A 20,731-nucleotide genomic window follows, 5' to 3' on the forward strand; every position below is an offset into this window, starting at 1 on the left:
ATCCATGTATCCATGCTTAGAAATAAAAATGAAATTTAAATGGCATTGCATTTGACAAAAAAAAAAGAAAGAAAGACAGAAAGAAAGAAACACTTTTCATGTGAAGCTTTGACTAAACCAAGAATTTTATTTTTACTTTGTCATTGAATATATACCAATAGAATGCATAGGGAGCGTTTTGCTGTAGATACTAAGCATAAAGCCATATACAGATTCTTGCATAGCCTCCACAAGTTACATGGGATGTCACAGGAAACATTAAAATGAATATTGAATAAATTTACATTTAAAAAGAAGTTCACACATGAAACTGACTCGTATTTTAGAAAAATTGTTCTATGGTACTTAACAGCTCTAAGTGTTATGAATTTTGAAATGATTATTAGAAATTTATCCAAATACTGTCACAGCCTGTAAATTCTCTTAATAATTCCAGCAACAGATGCATCTGCAAGGAAAACTCTTTTCAAAATTAAAAATTGCCAAAAATTGTTGGTTATCTTGTATTTCCCAAGAGCAACTGACATCACTTTCAATTAGGTCAACTGAAAATGAAATTGCAAAAAGTATTAATGGGGAAATACTAAATGAATTTGCAGAAAAGTGAGCCAGAAAAATCTTATGATTAATCAAAATATCATTATTATTCATTTTATTATAGAAAATTATGACACCAAAAGTGTTTTCTGCTGATTTGTAAGTTTGGGTTGTTGTATCTCACTAGCACCCCTATTACATTTCATGGGTAATATTTTTAAAGGAAAATTTTACATTTTGGTAATTTTCATATTACATTTCCCTTGCTTTTTATCAGGGAGCCCCATATTTCCTTTTTTGCCCTGGGCCCTGCAAATTATGTAAGTAGCCTGCCAATATTATTTGGGGAAGGAAAATTTTCAAAGCTGTCAATAGCAATTGAGCACAGCAATCACACAAGAACTTCAGTTTTGCTCCTCTGAAACTTTACTTTTGGACTAACTTTCTAATAAATTGAAGCAATCATTGTTACTTCATTGGTTTAGCATTTTATTTCTGAAAAATCAAGGAAATTTTTTGCAGTTGGAAATATTATTTGGTCATCAGAAGAGTAGCCAACCTTGTTTGTCCCATCAATGTGTTTTTTGCACACATTCCTGTGTGTTATTTGCCAGGTGTTGAAGCTCCATGGAAAAATAAATATAATTTCTGTTGTAAATAATTCATTTAGAGAGACAAATGAAAAATAGTAGATTATAATACAGTACTTTAAGGATGGCCACAAAAGTGTGCACAGGTGATTATAGTGGTATCAGAAAGTAAAATGTAATTAACCCAATGGGATAGCTGGAAAGGTCCCTGCCAACATGTTTCAAGAATGTCTAGGCTGGAATGGACTTGCATTCTTATTGGAATCCTTTTGTTTTTATGCTTAAATGTGGAGCAGAGAGTCTACTGCCTGACATCAGATACCCACCAGCCTTGCCACCAGTACAAATATTGCTTAATGGGATTGGCTCTCTTCCTTCCCTCCCTAGACATAGCTCTAGAGCCTGTTTCTGTCTAGCCTCAACGTTCTCATTCCCATATCTCAGCCTGTCTATTGGTTTATATTTTTTCAAAATAATTGGAATTAATTTTGTATTCTGTTTTAAGGGTAAAGGTTAAATCTATTTATTCATTTAATAATAGTAACTGAGTGTTCAGTAAACTCAGAAACCTAGTTTCTTCCCTCATGGAGCTTGTGTTTTAGTGATATATTTTATTTTTCAATCAATGTGACAATAGCTGATTTTAAAAAATTAGAATTATGGATTTTACTATAAAAATAGGACATATCTGAGGTTGGGAGCACAGCTCAGTGGTAGAGTATTAGCATGTTCAAAGCCCTGAGTTCAATCTCTAGCACTGTAGGAAAAAAAAAAGAATAAAGAAAAAGAATCTTTATAACAGAGCAGCCTTTTATAGCAACAAGATTATAGCTAGCTTTTCTGATTTGCAGTTTCATTAAAGACCAGCTTATTCCATTACTTCATATAATTAAAATGAAGTTTAAAAAAGCTTGTTCCACTTGAATTTAGCTAATTTTACTATTTTTCATTAATTTTACTTAATAAGTAAAGAAACTTATAAATAACTGAATATAGAATGATTTTATTTCAGAGCTGAGAAAATGGGAGATAGTTCCACAGACACAGAAAAAGAAGAGGATGAGGAAGAGGAAGAGGAAGAGGAAGAGGAGGATGAAAAAGCTCAAAAAGACCTCACCTATGCCATAGTGCCCACAATTAACATTCAAGATGAGCGGTTCGTGGATTTGTCTGAAAGTCCAGCTTTCATTTGTCTGAATGAGGTATATTCTCTTCGCATAATTATTACTATAATATAATCTGAATCATCATCTACTTAAAAATTCAGATGAAGTAAAAAAAAAAGGGGTTTTTTTTTGTTGTTGTTTTGTTTTTTTTGTGTGTGTGTGTCCTGGAGATTAAACCTAGGGTCTTCAGCACACTATTCAAGTGCTCCAACATCGAGCTATTCTCTCAGCCTCTCATCAAAATTCTTTATTACATATATCCTATAGACAATATATACAGTTTGAAGTTCTCTAAAACAAAATGGGTCCTGATTTTTCATCTGAAGAACTTGTCATATAGTTCTGGACTAGTGCAGTAGTATAGGATCTGATATTTTTAAAGCACAAAAAGTATTTTTCATATATGCAGTTGGTTAAGTACATTTTATAGATTGATACATGAAATAAAAATATTTAATGATTGTATATATAAAATTTACTTTCATGAAATGAAGATAAAAGTTCTTGTCATAAAATAATAGAAAATTATTAACCTGATTAAATGTAGTTACTGAAGTAGAACACTGACATCTGCTTCCTATCTGCAAAGAAGCAAAAATGCAGGTATGACCAATTACATATTCTTATTTTCTGATTTTTGTAAAGCGAAAGGAAATACCCATTTTTGAGAAGAGTTGGGTTTAAAAAAAATTAACTGAACACATAGAGAACTGTTACTTCGTCATGCTTGTGAGCTATGATTAAAAAAAAAAAAGAAGAGGAAGAAGAAGAAGTTGTTTAGAGGACATCTGAATTCCTGACTATTAACTTTAAGTATTTTGCATTAGCTTTCTGTCACTGTGACAAAATGCCTGACATGCACAACTTAAAGGAATAAAGATTTATTTTGGCTCAGTTTCATGGGTTTCAGTTCATGGTTGGCTACGGGCCTGTGAAGAGGCATAGTATCATAGTGGGGAGGGATAGTAGAATAGAGCTGCTCACCTCATGGTAGCCAGAAAGCAGACAAAGAGAAAGGGTCCAGGGACAAAATTACCCTTCAAAGGCATGCCCTCAGTGACCTAGTTCTTTAAGTAGGCCCACATTCTAATAGTCAATTCAGCTATGAAATCATCAATGGATTAATACATTGATAGAGTTAGCACCCTGATGATACAGTCAATTCCTAAAAGTCCTACCTCTGAATACTGCTGCATTGGGGACCAAACCTTCAAAACTTTTGGGGATACTGCTGCATTGGAGACCAAATTAATAAACATAATTCATGAACATAATTAATAAACATAATTCAGATCTAAACCTTAACAACAGGACAAGAGATTTACAAGCACAGTAAAAATAAGCTTAAGAATTCTTGAAGCAGAAACACAGTTTATTCAAAACCAGGAAGCAAAAGCCAAAGGGGAATAAAATGCAATGAAAAGGTAATTTAAAAAATAATAGTGGTGTGTGTGTGTGTGTGTGTGTGTGTGTGTGTGTGTGTAGGATCTAAATTACTAAATTGTTTACTTTTTCTATAGTTTTTCTTCTCTTATTCTGACATAATTTTAGTCATACAGAAATTGCAAGATAGTACAAAGAATTCCTACGTACCTTTCATTCAAATCCCCGATGTTAACATCTTACTGCATTTACTTTATCGTTTTTTTTCCTTCTTTCTGTGTCAATTTTCCCTCCCTTTGAAGGTGCCCTTTTATAACTAAATGCACCATTGTGTTTTCTAAAAATAAGTTCATTCTTTTCCATAGTGCAATTATATAAAAAAATCAATATTGCTACAATACTGTTATCTAACCTACAGACCTTATATAGATCTCAATGTTCTTTTTTCTGGTTGGGGGGGCATGGGTACTGGGGATTGAACTCAGGGGCACTCAACCACTGAGCCACATCCCCGCCCTATTTTGTATTTTATTTAGAGACAGGGTCTCACTAAGTTGCTTAGTACCTCGCTTTTGCTGAGGCTGGCTTTGAACTCACGATCCTCCTGCCTCAGCCCCCTGAGCCTATGGGATTACAGGCATATGCCACTGTGCCCAGCTCAATATGTTCTTTATATCAAAAGAAACTCCCATATTAGATACTGCATTCAATAGTCTCCTCTTTAGTCTCCTTTAATCTGGAACAGCTCTTTAAAATTTTTTAAATGTTTATAACATTGACACTGTTAAACAATAGAGGACAGTTATTATGTAGAATTTCTTTCAATTTAGATTTGTCTGATGTTTTCATCATCAGATTCAAGTATGTATTTTTGGCAGGATCATCAGACATGTTATTTTCTTCTCCTGTATCTCATAGCAGACACCTGAGCCTAGGCTCTCTCTGCTTTCTGATCATCATGTGAGCCACTTCCCTTCACTATACTCCTCTGCCTTGAAATCCTGCCTCACCTTGAGCCCTAAGGAATGGAGCAAGCTGTCGGTGGCCTGAGACCTCCAATATAAAACTGTGAGCTCCAACAAACTTTTCCTCCTTAAAATTATTCTTGTCAGGTCCTTTGGTTGCATCAACAAAAATGTTGACTAAAACAGTTGTTCTCCTTCAGTCATCTAAAAACATACTACATATATCTGCAGAATAACAAGAGTTCAGATGGCAAATGGAAGAAAGCTATCAGGAATCCATTTGCAAAGGTTCAGAGGCTTGGCATTACATTGAAATAACCAAACTACGTTGAACACTTATTGTTATTATGCTATTTACACAATTAGCCTTGCACTGTGGACTTGCAAATATATAAGATCATGGCCACCCACAAATCTGCCTAGTCACATTGCCTCTTTAGTTTGACTGTACCACTCAAACTAAAACATGAAATGAAGTTCTTGCATATACCATACTTGCAACCCTTGCTCTGTTCCTAGCCTTTCAAAATCGGGCTCAATTCCCACATCCACCAGGAAACTGCCTGGGTACCCAGCTCAGAGGGGTTTCTCTAACCTCTAACTTGCCGCACTTGTAGGCTATAGTGGTTGCTTGGTACTCATTAACAGATGTTTTAAATATCTTCTCATCATAAGATATTGCACAGAAAATTTAGAATTCCTCACTGACATGATCACAATGAGAAATAAAATCAACAGGGCAGGAACTACACTGTTATTTCACTCTTCGGAATCAATGTTCAGAGTGATGCTTACAACACTGAGCCTCATGACTCCCATTGATGGACTGTGTGGGCTAATGCTGGACACCTGCTCCCCAACTCAACTATCACTGCTATGAGGCCTGGAACTTCACATTTTTCTTGTTCCATTGAAAATGTAATTTCATCCCATTTCCTATTTTATTTTTTTTAACAAGGTATATAACATGCATAGCATGCCAGTGAGTGTACAGCTTGGTGAATTTTTTACATGTGCTTCCCACTACTATGTTCAGTGCTGAATTTTATTCTCCACATTCTGTGTTCTTTGACAGTTAAGGATTTAAATATCTCTTGCACTTATCTTTTTACCCACCATTCCCCAGTTATATTTCCAGCAACCCAGAGGTCTCCCTGGGACCCTTCTCAGTCATTGATCCCATTAAAGATAAACACTGTTGTGACCTTACCATATGTTTGCCTCTTCTTAAACATTGTATAAATGGAATCATACCATATGCTTTTGGTTGGTTTCTTTTACTCATCATGTGTCCATGAAAATATCATTAGCATGATATATAGCAATGTTTATTTTTTCACTGCCTATGTAGTGTCCTACTATTCTTACACATGCTTTGTACTGAAATTTTATTTATCATGGGTATGTACATCAAAATGGGGTTACTACAGCTGGGCTCAGTGGCTAATCCCAATGGCCTGGGAGGCTGAGGCAGGAGGAACACGAGTTCAAAGCCAGCCTCAGCAAAAGCAATGCACTAAACAACTCAGTGAGACCCTGTCTCTAAATAAAATACAAAATAGGGCTGGGAATGTGGGTCAGTGGTCAAGTGCCCCTGAGTTCAATCCCTAGTACCCCCCAAAATGGGGTTACTTTCATGGTCTAGGTTTATATTCAGTTTTAATAGAGACCCTCAAATAGTTTCTGAAAGAGATTGTGTCAATTATACTCTGCTGGGCCTCATGTTAGAGACTGAAATTCCCTAAATCAGGATTCCTACTTCTGTCTGTATGTGCTGTGTAAAGTAGGACTGACTTATAAATGACCTTAGTTGTCAACTGTCAATGTGTCAGATGTTGAACTTTTCTAGGACTTGGAAGTGATAAAATCATTTTTGTCTTAATGCCATCAGCCCAAATCAAAACATTATATTGTTTTGCCTAAGCTTTTTTGGCTCTTTGTTTTTCACCAAGGGTCAGTTGACTCCTCCCTTCTCTTCATTTCCTGTGAATAATCTGGTGCCAATCATTAAGTCTTTGACTTAACTTAGCCAAGAGGTAGAGAAAAGGCATAGTGGGAGGCATGGGGTGGGGAGCAGGGGGAGTGCAGACAATGCAGGGAAACTCTAAGGCAGTAAACATGTGAAACGGGAGAAAATATGGGATTCTATAGAAGTAGTGTGGATGAGGTGATATTGTACTCGAGTAGATGAAGTGGGTTTGTTGATAATATGATCTCTCACTAAACCTGGTTATATATAAAACTATGTTGGACTTCTTACAAAATGTGTAATAAATAGAGGTGTTTGTATCTAATTTTCATGTCAGATTTGATGAGAACTGAGATATCAAGAAGTTTGTGAAGAATAATGAGGGACATTAAATCTTAATTTAATAATAATGAGGGGCCTTAAATCTTAATGCAGATATTTATACTGCACCCACCAGGTGCCGTAGTCCGGCTGGGCAAATAACCCGGGAGGTGACAAGCAACTTGAAGGTTCAAACGGGAACTGGTTTATTACGGAACAACAGCAGTATTTATACCTAACTGATTACACACAGCTTGACTCAATTAGCATCATCCAGTTACAACAATCAGCCAATAAGGAATCCCCACCAACTTAATGGCTCCGTGGCGTTGCCTTACAAACCACTCCTCCTAGCAAACTGCCAGGCACCATCTTGACTTGATTTCAGCCCTCAACAACCGGGCACTATGATAGGAGAGATTGTAATTATTAAATCTACTGAAATCGAATCTATCCCTTTAACTACTCTTGTTTTGAGCACCTCCTTTGTGCTGGATTGTGCTAGATACCTTAGGGATTCACAGACATAAAGCATGGGAAGGCTCCTATTCTTTAGCTTTGATTGGGAACAAGAAGCTTGAAATGTTAAATGTCAATAAAATGGAATATGTGGGTGTAGAAGGATCAATCACTGTGGAATGAATTGATATGGAAAGACTTTTTGAAGGCAGTAAGACATGAGAGGGTCTATTTCAGCATATCCCCAGGTTCTATTCCATCTGTTTTTCTGCCCTTGAACTTTGCCCACATCCATTATGTATGTGTTCTTGGAATATATTTGGACTCCAAGGTTCCTCAAAGTGAACATGATCAGAACTACCCGATTCTCTTCCCAGACCTAACCCTCTTTGGGTATTCTGTCAGGTGGTTCTCTTGTAAATGTCTCCTGACTTGCATCTTCTCCATTTTCATCTTCTCTCCATTAAGATAAGATGTGAAGAGAGGCTGAACTACAGCAGTGGCAATGGGAAGAAGTAACAGATACATTTAACAGAGATATTAAAGAAAAATAAAATTTTGGACTTAATGTCTGAGTGGATGGAGGTGAGGGAAAGATTCTAAATTATTGTTTAGATTCTTATAGGACATTGGCTAAATTATAGTAGAGGAAGTGACAAAAGAAGCAACAGATCTGAGGGGAATGTCTACTGTGTGGATTTGAGCTTGCCAGGAAAGTCCCTGGCTAGAGATGTAGACACGGTATCACTTGATAGTTTTCAGATTGCTTGCTGGAAAGATTGCAACTTCCTATTTTTGTGTATTTGAACAGCATCATCTACCACTGCATATTTATAAACAGATACTGCCATTGTTGACCTGATTGCATACTTTTAAGATTACTTCTTTTAAAACTTGCCTCGTGTCCATCAGTGGATGAATGGATAAAGAAAATGTATGTACACACAATGGAGTTTTATTCAGCCATAAAAAAATGAAGTTATGTAATTTGCAGAAAAATGGATGGAACTTGAGAACATTGTGTTAAATAAAGTAAGCCAAACTCAAAGTCAGGGATCATATGTTTTCTCTCATATGTGGAAATAAGAGAGAGAAAAAAGGAAAAGAAAGGTGGAGGGGAGGAATCTCATGAAAATCAGAGATCAGTAGATTAAAGGAAGGGGGGAATGTGCTGGGAAGTGATTGGCCAAATTATATTGATATATTTTGTGCATGTATGAAAATGTAACCAGGAATCCCATTATTAGGTACAATTATAATGTACCAGTTTAAAAAATGGGGAAACTATTATTTCTTTACTAGGATATTCACATACTCAAAAGATATTTTTTATATATTTGGTTCTCTTAATGCTAATTAAATTTTTTTTAAATTTTAATTCCTGAAAATATTGGTGCTTTTCTGATAACTGTCAAACCTTCACTTATTTTCTTTCTTTCTTTTTTGTGTAGAGGGGGTGGGTGTTACTGGGTTTTGAACTCAGAGGCACTCAACCACTTAGCCACATCCCCAGCCCTATTTTGTATTTTATTTAGAGACAGGGTCTCAGCACCTTGCTTTTTTTTGATGGGGCTGGCTTTGAACTCTTGATCCTCCTGCCTCAGCCTCTCAAGCTGCTGGTATTACAGGCTTGTGTCACTGTGTCTGGCCCTTCACTCATTTTCTATAGGGTTGTTGAGTTTTTTGAAATAATTCCTAATGACATTTAGAATATTGTTCAAGGAATTAAAATGGTTTCTATTTGATAACTTAATCAAGTAACTGATTACAAAGATAAGACTCCCCCATCAAGGAGCTTACAGTCAAAATAGTTTTAAGCCTGTGACTTTTCTAATTATTCCATAAGGAATAGGAATTTTGAGATGTCATTTCCATGTTAAATGTTCAAAAAAATTGAACTTGCCCTGTTATACATCTGGGCAGAACCGTTAAGGCAAGCCAGTCTTCCATTTCTTACCTTAGTACACGTTGCCCTTGACATTATTCACTTGGCAGTCACACAACTAAACACTGCTATTTTAAGCTTTGAAAAATTAAATTTTAAAATAAAGTTTATATTAAAATGAAAAATAAAGATAAATATGTAACATTTTGTGAATTACATATTTATTCACTTCCTTACTTTTTTCTTTATCACACCTCATTAATAGCTATACTCATGAGGGTGTGTTTTTAAGAAACTGTGAAATTTCTTTTTAAAATCTTTATATAAATCTTTCTATTGTCAAACTTTCACTTTTTCATCACACTTCCAGGAATCCTTACAAGAATAATTTTTCAAGATTTTATTTAGCTAAAAGAAGACTTTAAATAGACTGAAAGTTTATTAAACAATAGAGATAGGTTCCACTATTCACATAGAGGTATGTTGTTTTGTTCTGTTTTGTTTCTGTTGTTACTTTTACTCTGACACTGGCGTGGGAATTTAAAATTCTTTCCAGTATGGGAGAAGTCCTTGGGATGTGCCATAAATGCACTTTACATATGTGGGTATCAACGTAGTTATATTTACAAAGATTAAAGATTTATATTAGGATGACAAGCATACAGGGCATGTTTTATTTTGTAGAGCAGATTAACATCCCTAAATTCAATCAGTAAAATAATGTGCTACAGAACAGAGCAGAGAAAGGAAGTTCTCCTTTGAGGGTATCTTAATTCTTGTCACTTTCAAAATAATAATGACAATCATGAAGATTGGTTCTGATCAGGAATCCTGGATGGTATCAGAGAACTATCTGAACAGACTGTGATTTATGGCAAGTGGGAGTCAGATGAGCATTGAAAATTGGGGAGAACTCATATTTCCTCTCCCCTCTATCCACGAGGTTATCTTCTGTTACTCACTCTGAAAGTCTTTACTGAACATCTACAATAATGCCAGCCCTGGCAATAGGAAAGATGAAAGTGTGGCAGTGGACCTGCTGTCCCTCATCTATATGGCTCATTTTTTTTTAGTTGTAGATGGACACAATATTTTTATTTTTATTTGTTTATTTTTATGTAATACTGGGTATTGAACCCAGGGTCTCACACATGCAAGGCAATCACTCTACCACTGAGCTACAACCCCAGCCCTGCACAGTTAATTTTTCTTTCTTCCTCTTTATCTGCTTCTATTCCTTTACTGATATAATGGGGACCTTGTGTGCATGTATGCACATGTTTATTTTTAGGTATGTTTAACAAGGTGTCAATTCTTTATTTTTTATTTTTAAGCTACTATTATAACAACTTGATTACATATTGAAAATAATCTAAACTTGGATACTAGTTTATGCAAGTAAACATATCACAGATGTTGCATTTTAAGATGAGGAATAAGAGAAATAACTAATGGTATTTTTTTTCATTTGTGAAAGAAAATTCTTGAGAGAGAAGGTAAGTAGACTTGTATTTACTCTAATTTGTTATAAATAAATTTTAAAAATAAAAAAAAGAAAACTTGTGACTCTCAGTAGAAAATGTGCATCTTGCAAAACATGGTACCTTTAGTAATCCAGGAACTATTCAAATATATTAGGAATTAAAGAAGGAAGCTTAAGGATTAAAATTAAGAAAAACCTTTTACACTATATATATATGGTAGGGCAGGGGTATAGCTCAATGGTTGAATGCTTGCTTAGCATGCACAGGGCTCTGGGTTTTGATCCTCCAGCACTATAAGAGGGGGAGAAGAAGGAAATAAAGGAACAGAAAAAAATATGAAAAAAAACAGATGAAGAGAAGATACTGTTGTCTGTTGGGTAGATTATATGGAGTATAAACAGAAGTGAGTAGGACTGGAAATTTGACCATCTGGTATGTCATCTGAATGTACAGGTGACATCAGTTAAATGAATCAACACTAGAAAAGTCACTGAAGGCAAAGCTATCAATCACCAGAGTTTTCATTAGCCAAGCAAGATCAGGTTTTCAGTGGTAAAGCAGTGAGATGCAAGACAGAAAAGGAAATTAAAGAACAGTATCATGGAGACAGGTATAAAGTTTTTTCAGTCACAAATTAGCTTTTTTCTTAAAGCTATTTTAAATTTGTAAATTATGCACGTCGTACAAAATTCAAAAGGTACAGAAACATATTCAGTGCAAACTAACTCAGACTCCCACCCCGTTTCATAATCCAAAGTCAATGTCCCCAGAGCAAACATGATTAACCATCTTTTTTAAAAAATATTTTTTGAGTTATAGATGAACATAGTACCTTTATTTTATTTATTTTTATGTGGTGCTGAGGATCCAACCCAGTGTCTCACACCTGCAAGGCAAGCACTCTACCACTGAGCTACAACCCCAGCCCTGATTAACCATCTTTTGTACAGCCTTACAGAAAGTCTATTCCCAAACAAGTAAGTGGTAGTAATGATGAATGCAGTTACTTTTTCCCCACATACATAATTTTTATATTTTTATGATTTTCATAGTATTTCAGTGAAAATGGAACATGCTTTAATTAGTTTTGTTATAAAACTTTTAGGTCATAGGTTAAATAACCCTATATATATGTCATTTCACACTGGAGTAATCATATTAAAAGGACATATTAATAATGGCATTGCTGGGTCAATAAGTTTGCTTAATTTTTAAAAATCTTTAATTGAGATAAAATATACTACTTCTAAGTATATAGTTGACTAGCATGAATTTTATTCACATTGTTGCACAACCAATTATCCAGAACTTTTGCACATTCAAAACAAACTATGTTCATTAAATAATAATTCCCTAATTCCTCTGCCCTAGCCCCACAACCACCATCCTACTTTCTATTTCCATGAATGTGACTACTCCAGGTCCCTCCTATAAATGGAATCCTACAGTATTTCTCTTTTGGCAGCTGACTTATTTTACTTGGAATAATGTCATCAAGCTTCATGCATGTTGCAGCATACATCTGAATTGGTTCTTCTTAAGATTAAATAATTCATTGTATATTTATACTACATTTTGCTTATCCGTTCATCTGTCAGTGAACACTTGGGTTGCTTCCATCTCTTGGCTATTATGAATAATGGTGCTATGAACGAGGGTATACAAATATCTCTTCAAGATAGTGATTTCAGTTTTGTTATCATTTTTTGGATATACACCCAGAAGTGGAATGCTGGATCATGAGCTTTTGTGTTTAAAATTTGTTTTTATTACCAAGGTATTCTCCCTAGGTGTTGTGACAATTTACATTCCCACTGTAAGAGTGTATCCCTTTATTCATGCTAGTGCTGTGTGCCAACTAACATTTTGAACTTTGTTATTCCTTTTTTTGTTGTTTTTTTTAATTCTTTATTCTTTTTGGTTATACATGACAGTAGAACGTATTCTGACACATCATACATACATGAAGTATAACTGTAGAAAAATTATGTCTGATTCATTCTACTGTCTTTCCCATTCTCATCCTCCCTCCCTTCCCTCCACTCCCCCCATCCAATCTGGTGAACCTGACCTTTGTTATTCTGATAGGGAAAAAAGTCATTATATCAGCCTTTATATTTATCTGAAAATGAGTGAGTAAAATATGAGTGAATGAATATATTTAAAACTGTTTTAAAGTATATTAATACAAAATTTTAGGTATAGGAAGGCCAACAAGTCAGGAGATTGTTGCCACTGAAATGACAACTATTCACAGTTTCCAAGAGGAGGGGGCAGAATATACCATGGGGGCATCAGGTAAAGGGGTGTCACATGGGGAAGTACAGGGACAGGTCAGGAGGAGGGAGGAAAATGGTTTTCCTCCAAGGGACAGGCAAGGAGAATAAGCAGTTTAGAACTGAACCATTGGATAATTTCAGTGGGTTCTGGGGCACAGGTACAGTCCTTAGTTGTCTAGTACCTGGCACTGGGGTGCTTAGGGCCAGTGGAGGTGTAGACTCTGGATTAGTTTGCATTTGAAAAGTGTGCCTCCAGGAAGATGACTGGGGAGGGGTAGATGAGGGAGACAGGAAGCCAAAGGCAAGGTGACTCAGGCATCATTTATCAGGTTGTCCAGAACTAGGTGTATCTGGCATATATATGTAGGTCAAATGTTAAAGCATTGACTTTGCAGAAGTTAGAAATGTGGTTAATACAAAGACCTATTTGTAATTCCATTCTTGTGAACTCTCTTCACATTCTTTCTTCTGCTCTTTATTGGATGATTTTTTTTCTTATGTTCATAGGAACTCTTTATACATTTGATAAGTAGGCCTTTGTGTATACTATTCACTGCTTTCTGTGTTTATTGGGGTTTTTTGTTCTGTTTTTAGTTTGCTTATAATTAGTTTTGCCCCATGTGGAAGTTTATTTTTTAATACTATGCCTGAGTTTTATCTTTATTCACAACTTCGGGATTTTGTGTCATACTTTAAAAGACCTTTGTTACTCTGAGGTTATAAATTTATTTCCTGTGTTTTCTTCTAGTAACTTGATGATTTGAGTCATCATATTTTAACCTTTGTCCATCTGGTATATTAAGTTGGCATAAGAGGAAATGGAAAGGAGATACCAGCAACAAGCTTAGAACCCAATGCCAAGTCCATTATCTACTGAGGCAAAAGTCCTTTTTGTATTCTCAGCCCATACATACCCAGATGGAGGTAAACAGGGATACCTGGGCAGCATCAGAAATAGGAAATGAGGGCATACAAGAATTACCTGATGTTAAACTTCAGATTAAGAAGATAGGCATTTTGCTACCTATAAAGGATATAACTAAGAATGAACAGGCTTGGTGGGGTGGGGGATAATCTCTGATATCAACAGGAAGTGAGAGAGTGGGTCAGAGGAAATGGCTCTTAGTTCTTGCTCTGTACATACTAGCAGGGAAGCTTTCAGCAAGTTGTTCAAGTTCTCTGAGGTTTACTTTACATTAATACTACATTTTTTAGCTCATGATCCTTCATTACCTTGCTCTCTAGCACCCATTTTTTATTGCTTTATTTTTCCCCCCGGGTGGAAATCTTACACAGGGGCTCTTTATATATAAAAATAGATTTGTATGTGGCGGCCTGGGAGGTGAAGGACACAAGATGAAGGCCTTCTGTCTCTCCCTTTTCCTACTGTCTTCACCAACCTTGCCCAAACCCCACCCCCTAGGACACCCCTGAGGAAACCTCTGCTCTGAGCAGCTCAAGTGTGAACTGCATGAAACACTCCTCTGACTCCTACTTTGAGACAGATCTCACAGCACAGCATAAAGAAAATGCAGATCCATCTCCTTAAAGCCTTGGGAAGCAACATGAGTTTTCCTTTAGGAAATGGAGGAGTGAGTTCCACAGCACAACCAGCTGCAAACCTTCCTAAAATTCTCCATCAGAGCAGATGCCTCGCCACATTTTTTTACTCCTACTCTAAAAATCCTCCAGAAACTTGCCTTCCCACCCTCAGGCTGCATTTTTCTTTGTATCTCCACCCATCTTCTCCTTGATATCTTTGGCCATTTCATTATTTTTGTAAAGCAGTTTTCAGAGTTCCCTCCAGTTTTCCTTCACACTCAGTAGTATCCTGCTGTCATCTAAAAGGACAAGGCACAGAACTTAGGAATCAATAGGTAGTGGGGGAGACTGTGGATACTTAGGTCTGAATTTTCCCTTGCCTATTCATAAAAAAGACTGTCACCTGCTTGACCTTGCAGTCAAATACCTCTGCAGTCTCATCTGCCATTCCTTTCCCCCCATTTTTATTGTTCCTGCCACAAAGCCCATGCTCCAGCCAAATTAAATGATGCTCTTCTACTCCTTCCCAATTTCCACATTGCTGGTGTCTTTGCTTATTCCCTGCCCAGGTCCCAGGTGAGGAGTGCTCTGCTCCTCCATTTCTGTGCTTCCAGATTCTTTAGGTCTTTCCAGGCCAGTTGGGATCCAACCTTTTTCTGGAAGCATTTCACTTCCTGACAAAATGTGGGTCACCTCTGCTTCTGTAATCTCCACAGCAATGTAGTCATCTCATCTCACTTCTTTCCTATTTTTAAGCTAACCTAAAAGTAGCCCCAGGAACTCTGAGAGCAGAAAATGATGGTACTCTTCTTTCACTATCTTGCATATAGCTAAGCCAAGAAGTTCAAAAAGTAAATATCCATAGTAATTAGTAAAACACTCCATTAAATAATCACTCTATGAAATCACCACTTTAAAAAGCAAACTTAGAAATTTCTTCCTAGTTTCTGTATGCATTTGACATATTGATTCAACCTCAGTTCTCAGTAATTTAGCTTTTTGAACTTAGAAAATTCATATAATTATTCCAGTTTTGTCATTTAAACCCCTAAAGGGAAGTGTGACATGGAAGTAATGATTATCAAATCAAAATCATACACATGCACAACCCTTTTCTTAAAGTGAAATTAAAAATGTAGCCCAAGATATAGAAAAGCAGAACTATTCCACTCGGACAATATTTCACACATCATGCATTCTCCTGGCTTTTCCCCAGCCTGGCTTTCTTTGGCACTCCTAAAATATGTCTGTAGAACCTTCGGGTCACTGAGGACAAATTGAAAACCTCTCAGCAGCTCAGCACATTAAATACCAACCCTGTATTCAACATGAAGGTATCTCTTTCCTGTCCAGCTTCCATAATTACTATGATATGGGGGCCCCTCTAGGTCTCCAAGAGAGGACTTAATCTGGTTTAAAAACTTTACTCAATGTGGGATAGAAATTTTAAAAGTAACCATCACCAACACCATTCATTTGTGATTCGTTTTGTAAGGATTATTTTATACAAATAAAATTATTTTAACAAATAAAAATAAGAACTTTGGCATTTACATGAGAAGTCTTTCAGCTTTCAAAAACTTACAAAGTGCTTTGTATGTGTTCATCAGTAAATTCTGCCACGTAACCATGGAGTAAAACAGTGTTTGGAGAGCATAAAAACTTGTTTGCCTTTTCTCTGAGTTGTTATAAATTTTGACTTAGCTTCAGGAAGACAATTTTTAACCACTAGGTTAAGTGGGGACATGAACACAATTTAAAATGTATTAATTTTAAAAATATCGCCTGTCAAAAGTTATATAATTGTTTTGATAAGACACAAAAGGAAATGTTCCACCTTAAACTGAAATATAATTGGAATCATTTCTCACTTTCTGAGTTCATCCAGAAAGTCAGTGGAAGGATGATACTGAGGTTTACTGTATATATACTTTATCCATGGAAAATCGGCCCATTTTGTCTAAAATACACCAAGAATGTTAGGAAAGCTGAAAACAGATAATAGTCCACAAATGATAAACAGTTCATAGATAACCAAGACTCCCCATTCAAATTCAGGAAAGATTTAGTGCAAAGCCTCATTTGGACATTAATCACAAGCTGAGATAACACTGGAAATACTCCTAGGAAAGTATCCAGTGTAGGGTTGGCACTCAGCTAGTGACAGCTGCTTAATATTAGTATGTGGAAGCAAGAATCTAAGCAAAAATAAAAACAGGTTAGCTTCACTAAAAAGAAAAAAAATGCCATTACCAAATGGAAAATAAATGTAAGCAAATAATTTTGTGGGTCCTTCTTTGATAAACTTTTACAACATAAGCATAAATTACTTGCATCTTGGAGAATATGAGAAAGCCAAGTTTCAGAGAAATTTAAACCAGTTTGCAGATCCCATGTGTTTATATATATGTTGCCTTTTGTAATAAACTATTCACTTTATACAGTATCATTCTTGTTAAAGAAAAATTTAAATATTAATGATTAAACTCAGATTTTTGAGTTTAGAAAATAATTTTGAAACTATGCACATAATAAACAAATGGTAAATATTGGATTCAAATAGTAAATACAAAGAAATATTGGTTATTTTGAAGGACTAAGACCAAAAAGGCTTATATGTTTATTTTTAAATGATTCTTTTTTAAATTTTAAATTTTTATTTATTTATTTGTTCTAATTAGTTACACATGATAGCAGAATGTACTTTGAGTCCTAGTGCACAAATGGAGCACAATTTTTCACTTCTCTGGTTTTACACGAAGTAGAGTCACACCATTCATGCAATCCTACATGTACCTAGGGTAATGATGTTCATCTCATTCCACCATGTTTCCTACCCCCATATCCCCTTTCCTCCCTTCCCTCCCCTTTGATTATTTCTTCTCTAAATGGGAATATCTTAGAGTGTGGCATAGTTTTCTCTTGAAATGCCTAATAATATGTATCTTTTTGAGAGACTGTGCTATGTCTAAAAGATACTGACCACAGTTAGCTAGATCATGAGATTTTAGGTGTGGTGATTTTTCTTGTATTAATTTTTTTTACTACACATAATAGTTGCATATCTATTTTATTTTTATGGGCAGGTTTCCTTGTACATTATAGTATATGTGTTATAAGTAATAAGAATATTTTCAACATATATGTATATATATGTAAGCACATACTTGTAGGTATATTTGAATACATATATAAATTTATCTCAATCCATCTATATGGAAAACCTACCTATATGCAAAGAGTGACATTAATTTTCACCTGAACCTGGAACTTTAGTAAAAATTGTGAGTGAGATTCATTCATGGTCATTCACACTTTGAAAGCTAATTTGGATAACTTTTAGAAAATATTTGTGAAAGAAAGTTTAATATCATCAATATCTCAAAAATAGACAAAGGGAGTAAACAATTTCATCCTAACTAAAGATTTATAATCATAACAAACTAGTACCCTAATGATTTTAAATGATCATAAATCATCCTTAAACTTGGACAGATATTAACAAATGAGAAAAGCTTTTGTCTTGCTCTGTGGCTCCATGTTTCTTTTGCTGTATGTACAGTTGCACACATGTGTGTACACATGGTATACTGCATGATAACACCCCAGTCTCACAAGGTGGTATTTGAGGCTTTAATATGTCATTGCTGCCTTATTTCGCTATGACATGACCTCCTAAGTCAAGATCAGTATTTTGTAGACTACTATTGTGGAGTACCATTACGGGTTTAAAAGGTATTCCAATAACTCAACATAAGTGTTTCTGGAAGAAGGAAGGAAAAGCAAATCCAAGTATAAAATAACCTAGAATAAATTTCTGTTACAGTGAGAATACGCCTCTGCCCCTTCCACAAAGAAGCATCCCTAGGACCTCTCAAATTACACAGTTACAGGGTAGGTAGGGTGCTAGTTCCTCCTCATCTCCAACCTCTGCAAGGCCAGCTTCTCCCAGGGCTTCTTTGAAAAAATTTTTGTTCCATGTACACGTATTTACTAGGTTATTTCCTCTAGGCTCATATTTTCCTTATCTGCAATCTAGCAATTGTCAAATGTATTCCTGAACCCTAGTTGTCCTCCTTGGACTTTATACTAATATACAAATAACTCTGTCCACTTGGATGTCTTAGAAGTATTTAAATTTAATAATGCTCAAAACTTCAGGTTCCAGTCCTCATCTTCCCCACTCCTTGCACACTTTCTGCATAAGGTCTCCCTGCAGACTTCCTCATTTCCTCAAAGTTGTGGTTTTCTGTAACACCTTTATGTTTTTCTTTTACTATCTACCACCAACCTTTGATCAGCAAATCTTGTCCACTGTGCCTTCAAAATAGATGCAGTTCACTGCAACCACCATAGTGCTGTGTTCATCTCGCACCAAGATTATTGCAATTTATTGTGAAGTGGGATCCTTGCTCCAGACTTGGGCTCTATTCTCAACATGAGTGATCTTTGAAACCTGGATGAGATCGTGTCCTTCCTCTATTCAAAACCCTCATGACTCTTATCTACTTGGAGTAAAAGGCAAAATTCTCACCATAGTTCATAAAGCCTAGATGATCTAGTACACCACCCTCATCCACAACCCTACAAAGCTGTCTAATATCTCACATCTCCATCACCCTAAATTCTACTTTTACACACAGACCTCTTTGCTGACACTGACCCTCGAACATACCAATCACTCTCCAGACTCTGGACTTTGGCACTTCCTGCTCCCGAGGCTTGGAACACTCTTCTAGATATCTGCCTACCTTGCTCTCTCGTTTCTTTAGTTCTCTGTTCAAATGCCACCTCCATAGAGAGGTGTCCCTGGATCACTCTATTAAATAGCATCCCTCTTATATACTCTTATCCTATTCATTTTTCATGGTACATGTCATTTATTTATTTGTCTTTAACAACAAATAGCATCCCTCTTATATACTCTTGTCCTATTCATTTTTCATGGTACATGTCATTTATTTATTTGTCTTTAACAACAATAACTACAGGATTTTTGTCTATTGGTCATTGATATCTCTAGTATCATAATAAAATTTATGTATGAATAAAATTTATTTCAGAATTACAAAACTTTGGTACCTGTTGTTAACAAATGAGAAAAGCTTTTGTCTTGCTCTGTGGCATTTCTTGAATGAATTAAGGATAACTCCATCCCAGATTTCCTATCTTCTTAAGTCTTTGAGTTTTAAGACTTTTCTCACTTCTCAACCAGAGCTACTGTCAAATTTAGGTTTTGTTTTAACTAAGAAAGCACATTATAAGAAAAAAAATATATCTTCTCAATCTCACCCTCCCTATTGAATCCATAATTTCTGGTAAAAATATCTATATCAATAAATTCAGTGACATCTAAAATTTAGTTTCTTCTTCCTTAGTCAAGCATCTTCAAAATCTATTCTCACACATCCTCCCTAACCTTTGCTGATATAAATTAGCAAGATTGTGAAAGTTTTTCCTTCTAATTTGACTATACTTGATATCAGGGCATGTCTTGATTACATATCTGCAGGCTCTGATGAGTAGGATAAAGGAACCAAAAAGAGGATTAAGATCATTCCCTCAAGCAAGAAAGAACAGTGTCTCCCAGTAAAACAAAAAGAGCCTCATCATACATTGGCAGTAGGGCCACTTCAAGTAATAAGGAAGGTTCAGTCACATTGGGAGATGGGGGACTTTGTGGTACTTTGGGTTCTCCAATTGTACTCATTTTCCCTCATTTCTAGTTCTTTCCAATTAGTGAAAAAAAAAAGACCTGTTGAGGCTATGAGTCAATAGATGTTGCAACTTGGCAATGCACAAATGAAATTGAAATTGGATTCAGCCACCTCAGCTTGTTACCTCTGGGGAGAGGGAGGAGGTTGGAGTTGAAGGTGGTTTGCAAAGCGTTCTTCAGGCTAATCTGTAATTTTTAATTTGTATGAATAAAATTGATTTCAGAATTACAATATAGTATCAGTAGTATGAAAAATATGTTTTTTCCTTAGGAACTCAGAAAGTAGAATACTGTTCAACTTGGTATAGCCAAACACCTCTAAGTGGCATGTATCCCAGAAGCATATTCCCTGGGTTCCTTCTAAACGCAATTATGTATCCAATCCTGTAGAATATACAATATTGCCTTGTCATATGCCCTCCGATATCATCACCT

General features: G+C 35.7%; 1 protein-coding gene across 1 annotated transcript in view; it reads left to right on the forward strand.

Annotated features, from left to right (window-relative positions):
* Positions 1–2,149: 2,149 nt before the first annotated feature.
* The window catches only part of Ccdc146 (coiled-coil domain containing 146), a 103,935-nt gene continuing 85,353 nt past the window's right edge, over positions 2,150–20,731 (forward strand). The window contains exon 1 of the mRNA XM_077795972.1: positions 2,150–2,329. Coding sequence (XP_077652098.1) covers positions 2,150–2,329 — 180 coding nt within the window. The remainder of the gene's footprint in view (positions 2,330–20,731) is intronic.

The sequence above is a fragment of the Urocitellus parryii genome, chromosome 3 (genome assembly GCF_045843805.1).
Source record: "Urocitellus parryii isolate mUroPar1 chromosome 3, mUroPar1.hap1, whole genome shotgun sequence".
NCBI lineage: Eukaryota > Metazoa > Chordata > Mammalia > Rodentia > Sciuridae > Urocitellus > Urocitellus parryii.